A 7,254-nucleotide genomic window follows, 5' to 3' on the forward strand; every position below is an offset into this window, starting at 1 on the left:
TTGGATACCGCACGAACTTGATAGAGATCAACTAAACCGCCGTGCCGATATCTGCATACAACTTCTGTCTTTTCGCCGCACATTCAACTGGTGGGACCATCTTATTACTGGAGATGAAAAATGGGTCTTATATATAAATCACACACGCAAACGTCAGTGGCTAGCTCCAAACGAAAAAGGAATAGAGGCACTAAAAACAGAGCCTCACCCGAAAAAAGTTATGCTGTCCGTTTGGTGGGATATTCATGGTATTATTCACTGGGAACTCCTACCAAGTGGAATGACTGTTACCGCATCAGTATACTGTAATCAGCTTGAAAATTTAAACCAAAAAATCTGTCAGAATCGTCCACAGCATGCTAAAGTTTTTTTCTTACACGACAATGCTCGCCCACACATTGCAAAAGTGACTCGGCTAAAGCTATTGGAGCTAGGTTGGAAAGTGATACCTCATCCACCGTACTCTCCAGACTTGGCACCTACGGATTACGCATTGTTCAGATCGCTAAGCAATGCCTTGAATGAAAAAAGTTCGATGATCAAGTCCATCTACGACAGTACATAGCTGAGTTTTTTGAATCTAAACCTAAGAACTTCTTCGCCGATGCTATTCATTCTTTACCAGAACGATGGAGACAAGTAGTAGATAACGAAGGCCGTTATATTTTTGATAAATGATTAAAATAATAAATTAAATAAAAATTACAATATTGGTTATGATTCGCTCATTACTTTCTTACCAACCCAATAGTTTTATCATTTCGCTACCAGTCGATACTAGGTGGCAACAGTGTCTTGTCGGCCAAATATTTAATATTAGAACAGTTTACAACTTATATTACAAGCAGAAGGAATTGAAAACAGAATGAATACTATTGTAATATTAGCTAAACATTGGTGAGTATTAGACTCTTCGTTCGTCGCGACATCTGTTGACAAGTAGCAGTACTGATAAATTACACTAGTTGACACGTGATTGTCGCTAGATGTCACTATAACTATGCCTATACAAATAACTGGAGTTACAACTCTTCCCTTACTTATTCCTCTATGCTTATAGAATAGAATAGAATAGAATTGACGCAAATTAGTTCAAGGTTTTGTATTATGTCTCTGAGATGCTTTAGCCAATTTTTAGGATAATTTACAATTTAACTCGATCAGCCGACGTAGATTCGTCGACTCCGGACGCCGACAGAAATGCAGTCTGGCTCTGTCGCTCCAATACGCAAGAGCAATAGAGATAGAGCTGGGGTGGCTAGAGTAGTGCTACCTCGTCAAATTCACGCAAAATAGGCACAAATAGTTGTCGACTTGCGGAAAATGCCCAACAAAACTAACAAGAGATAGATACGAGCTACGAAACAGATATTATCGTGAGCGTTTGTCCATTTGGCTACCCTGCTGATGCTTTTCTGCCATGCCAGTTTGCGTTTCGATTGTTCTGTTGTTATGTTATCAAAGATTGTCACTTCGGCAAGCTCCGGAAGGCACTACAGTCGACACGCATGAATTTAGATCCAATTAGAGCGCCGCAAATACTCGTTTTTAGTGAACGACTATGATTTGCGACGCTTGCAATGGCGACTATGGGTCCTTGGTCATCTGTCACCAAAATGTTTGTTAAAAAGGTGTTGGAACGACTTATTGGTGTCTCGGGGGACCATAGAGCGGGTTCCTTCTTTGCTCAGAGGTTGAGTCTGGCGATGCAAAGGGGAAACGTCGCCAGCATTCTGGGCTCTATGCCGGAAGCAGGAGATCTGAGGGAGGTTTCCTATATTTAATTATATTGTGTTAGTTTTAGTCTTCTAGGAGAAGGTTTAATTTTAAGTTAATTGTATAATTATTGAGTTAATGTATCCTAACTGACGATTTATATTGAATTGCATAAATAATTAGATCCTTATATCGTATGTACCATCCACGAGGACGCGTGCCTTTCGCGTGCGGTTCGTATTGTCATGCCATTAAAGTTTAGACTAGACTTATTTGCACGTCATCACGAATGAAACGACTTATTCCCTCGAAATACTAACACCGCGTAATGGAATATGCCTCAGAATTATTCCATTTATAACAGAAAGTTACTTTGAGGCTAATTCGAGCAGTCGTTCTTATTACTCGTAATACGGTCGGCGTAATTGGTGATCCATCATCATATTTTACTTCATTACTGTAAATACGCGGGAGACCCACTACGAGATGGCAACACGACATCACCAAAACTGCCGGGCCAAATTGGATACAAGTGGCCAAGGATAGAGATACATGGAAGGCTTTGGAGGAGGCCTTCGCCTGTGAAAACGGGGTTCTTGAATAATTTAGTAACTTACATTAATACAAATTAGCAGATAAGAAAACTTGTAAAAAATTCAAGAAATAAAAGTCTTTTTAGGGTTCCGTAGTCAACTAGGAACCCTTATAGTTTCGCCATGTCTGTCTGTCCGTCCGTCCGTCCGTCCGTCCGTCCGTCCGTCCGTCCGTCCGTCCGTCCGTCCGTCCGTCCGTCCGTCCGTCCGCGGATAATCTCAGTAACCGTAAGCACTAGAAAGCTGAAATTTGGTACCAATATGTATATCAATCACGCCAACAAAGTGCAAAAATAAAAAAATGGAAAAAAATGTTTTATTAGGGTACCCCCCCTACATGTAAAGTGGGGGCTGATATTTTTTTTCATTCCAATCCCAACGTGTGATATATTGTTGGATAGGTATTTAAAAATGAATAAGGGTTTACTAAGATCGTTTTTTGATAATATTAATATTTTCGGAAATAATCGCTCCTAAAGGAAAAAAAAGTGCGTCCCCCCCCCTCTAACTTTTGAACCATATGTTTAAAAAATATGAAAAAAATCACAAAAGTGGAACTTTGCAAAGACTTTCTAGGAAAATTGTTTTGAACTTGATAGGTTCAGTAGTTTTTGAGAAAAATACGGAAAACTACGGAACCCTACACTGAGCGTGGCCCGACACGCTCTTGGCCGGTTTTTTTTTTATTTATTTACTGTAAATTCGCACTGAAGGAATGCAAATGAATAGCACAGGAAAAATAATGAAAGACATTTTTAACCCTCGACGCAAAAATGACGGGGTGTTATACGTTTGATGTGTATGTCTATTTGTCTGTCTCTCTGTCAGTCTGTGTGTGTGATGTCTGTGGCATCGTAGATCCCGAACGGATGAACCAATTTAGATTTAGTTTTTTTTTGTTTAAAAGCTGAGTTTGTCGGGAGTGTTCTTAGCCATTTTTCATGAAAATCGGTCCTCTATGTCGCGGTCGGGATTTTTTTCATTTTTTTTTAAATTTGTTTTTGTTATTTGATAATTTAGCAAAGTTCCTTGCTAGTCAAGGAAATGGAAAATGTTTATTTAGACTTTTCTATTTAAATTAGATGCTATTTCAATATGTAGATACTACATACTCACATTACATCACGTATTTGAAATTAATTTTGGGTATCAAAAGGTAACTTCATATTCTCTGATTAACTTGTAGAAAACGCCTTTTAAACACATAAACTTAACCATTTGTCACAAAAAGTTGTATTTTTTATTTGTCGATAAAATAGAAAATACCTGAATAGATAGATATCGTTTCTTCACAGCAAAATATTGACGCTAGTTTAAATTTTCCATTTTCTGTCTAAGTATACTAAATTTACGTTTGTTATACATTTAACTCCCGTGAATATCTTAACTAATGTTAAGACATTCACCCGTATTAGATTTACACAATGTACAATTCCTATATCGACACGTTTATTGACACACACACCGTGTCTCAATTGAATTGAGACAGTTTAATTTTTCTTAAGTACACAATGGAACAAAGCGAACAAGACCGTTTTAATCTCCCCAATTCGTGAAACACTTCAAAGTGAACTCGAAGTGTGTTATTCCTTTGACTTAGTGAACTAACGTCTCAAACAACACTAACCAACCATTTTATTGGTTATCATTTATATACTTAGTCTTAGTATTCAAAAAGTACTATCAGCTGCAAAAGTGCACTGAGAGAAATTTTCATTGTGAATTTAACAAGTTCGACTTGTTGCGGTTTATCCGTTTGAATCAGCCAAACGTATGTTTAAAACAATATGTGTCAGGTTGTTTTTATAAAATCGACTTGTTGATTCAAATATATTGCCGATTCAAATGACAAGTAGCTTGTTGTTTGAACCAAAGAGCACGTAGGCGCTATTTTAACCAAAAAACTTGTTGAACGAACATGAAAACTGGTTGTATTTTCTCTCAGTGTGCATGGAGAAATTATGAATGAATTCATTGATAAATTCGCCATCCACTTTTGCAGCTGATCGCACATACTTATTAGAACAATTGAGTATACATCTTCAGTAATTGATATTATATATCTTAAAACCACAACGAAACAAAAAAATTACCACAAAAAAAAAACGGTCAATGAAAGAAATAAGCTTGCGTGTTTTAAGCGACACCCGAGACATTCAATCATCAAGTGTTGATATAGAAAGAAAAACATGTTTCGGGTCACGATTTTAATTTTACTCTGTATAATTGAATGATTCCGTTTTCACCATGGCCAACAGCTGTGACCGCTTGTCGCGACACCCATCGCCCGCCCCAAGCGTAACGCACTGCGTGCGTCTTGTGCGCGACTGACGAGCATTGTGTAAGGCCAGGGGCCCGTTTCTTGAAAGGTACAAGCCTTGTATTACAAGTGCGCGACCTGTCAAATCGTATGGGTTGTCATGGAAACACACTTGTAATACAAGGCTTGTACCTTTCGAGAAACGGGCCCCTGAGGGCACGCTCGTGTCAGGCGTGCAGCGGGGCGGAGCATGCGGCGTGCATATCAAACAATTAAAGCTCATACAAGCGTCCTGACTCGATGCTACATAAGGCGCGCTCCCGCTCCGTCCCGCTGTACGCCCCACCGAACGCTTCGCTCCAAGCGCCCATTCAGGCCTCAGACTTAGGCGAGCGTTTGATCTGCAATTGGAACAATAGACCAGGATCAAGAAAAATGGAACGAGCCGAGTGTAAATCCCCGGATAAATTCTTTATCTTACGAAACATGCTCGAAAAATACATTGTGCTCTTAATGTATAAGTTTCCTACACGTATCGTCAACAAAAGACTAAAAGCTTCTCGGTGATTACTTGTAAGACAGAGCTCTTTTTGCTTTAAAGCGATGGCAAGTCGGGGATTTCTTACAGAACATTAACTGAACTCATACTTGAAGGAATGGAATTTGCTCGTATTTCATTCTGGAACATTCGATCTAGGTCGTTTTCTTTAAGCGTTGCACCCATTAGAGCATTAAGAGTTTTGAATGATTCACGGTTATTTTCATTAGACTTATATTGACTGGGATATAGACCGTGATTACCTTTTTGATTTTTGTCGAGCTCCCGATATTTCGACGCAGTTGCATGCATCATGATCACGGAAAACTGACGAAGGCGGGTGGATGTTAAAGTTGTATAGACAGCGCGCGATCTACCCTCCTTCTAGCTGTCTATACAACTTTAACATCCACCCGCCTTCGTCAGTTTTCCGTGATCATGATGCATGCAACTGCGTCGAAATATCGGGAGCTCGACAAAAATCAAAAAAGGTAATCACGGTCTATATCCCGGTCAATATAAGTCATTAGAGCATTATTTGAATGAATGCAATGGGATACAAAATTATAGGTAATGGTTACAGTTACGGTGTTCTTATTTCAATTTAATTCCATACAAATCGTTTAAAAACTTTTCTTTGCTTATGTTATAGATAAGTACCTAATTTGTTATTTTTCCCATACGGTCCCGGTTAAGAATTTCACCATCCCCTTTTCTCCTTGTAAAATCGTCTATTGGATTTGGGTTCTTGGGTACTTTACCCAAAGAGGTATGATTATGTTTTATAGTACTTAATTTCATTTTAATACAATCACATCAACTTATTTCAATAGTTACTATTCATTAATTAAATAGCTTAAAACTCATTATATCAATTGTTACCTTCATTCGTTGCATTGACCGTGGCCAATCCGCAAAACAAATTGCTTTATGGCCAATTGAGAATAACCTTTTTGTTATTTCTGAAAATCTCTGTTCTTTTTATGAACCCGCGCAATTATTAATGGCAGTAAAACACAAACGATGTAAAAGCCATAAAAAAGAATAATTGTAAAATATTGCAGACTATTATTAAAGTGATCGTAAATTTCAAATTTATTAATTTCATTGGAAATATTAAACTTTTAAAGGTACTTGATCAACTAAAACTACGATGTCATTTCTGTTAATATTCGTTTCTACTTTAAGAACTCCTTCCTCCTTTTGTTTTCATGTATTTTTCTTCTAATTTATAATTAAAAAATATATTAACACATTTAACACATTGTTACATGTTTTCATTATTTTACGCTATAATACAATTTAGTTTTGCAAAAACTATCACTGAAATCATCCCAGGTGCAAAATACTATAGTGAATTTACACCAAATTCAAGAATTATAATTGGCGCCCAACGTGTGGCGAAAACTAAATTTTTTTTTGGCCCCACGTTGGGAGCCTGTTACATTACTTGAATGTAGTTATTTGACGTTGTTCAAAACTAAAATGTGCCCTGAATTAGCATGAAAGAAAAGCGAAAGTAAATACAATTAATGTGTCTGCATCTATTATATTTACTAACAAAAATAAAAAAGAATACCGTATATTTTTATTAACATTTATATGTATGTATACCTGCCAATAAAGTCACTAAAATTATCCATTAAAAATATAATATTAAACTTAATATATTAAATATAATTTTATTATATAAAACTGTTAAACATTTTAATCTATCAGAACCTTATTGCCACTTCACCTAGGCAACGAAGTGAGCGAGCGTAAATCAGGGCCAGTTTTAGACAAGCGTCACACAGAGAGGTCATCTATAACATTCCACGTCAAACGCATTTGCTCGGCTGTCAACGAGACGGCTCCACGAGATTTATCCATTGGGGCGTGGACATAAGCTCCAATTAGTGTAGTCACTGATTTCGATTCTATGAAACTATCATATGAGTGAATGGGATATCATAGACTAAAAAATATATAGACAGGTTTCAAGTAGGATCTAAGTAGTATTATGTCATCCTGTACACTGGCGTTTCCAGAAATTGGGACCCACACAATTAACGTCAGTTGTTAACAAAAAGTTAACTCGCGTTAACAGGCATAAGCTCCCAATTAGTGTAGCCACTGATTCAGATTCTATGAAACGGACATATGAA

At 37.3% G+C, this 7,254-nt stretch overlaps 1 protein-coding gene across 1 annotated transcript in view; it reads left to right on the forward strand.

Annotated features, from left to right (window-relative positions):
• The window catches only part of LOC125234228, a 47,492-nt gene extending 40,497 nt beyond the window's left edge, over window positions 1-6,995 (forward strand). Inside the window, exon 3 of the mRNA XM_048140436.1 lies at window positions 6,850-6,995. Within this exon, the coding sequence (XP_047996393.1) occupies window positions 6,850-6,995 (146 nt within the window). The remainder of the gene's footprint in view (window positions 1-6,849) is intronic.
• Window positions 6,996-7,254: the final 259 nt, after the last annotated feature.

This window comes from Leguminivora glycinivorella, chromosome 15 (assembly GCF_023078275.1).
Source record: "Leguminivora glycinivorella isolate SPB_JAAS2020 chromosome 15, LegGlyc_1.1, whole genome shotgun sequence".
Classification (NCBI taxonomy): domain Eukaryota; kingdom Metazoa; phylum Arthropoda; class Insecta; order Lepidoptera; family Tortricidae; genus Leguminivora; species Leguminivora glycinivorella.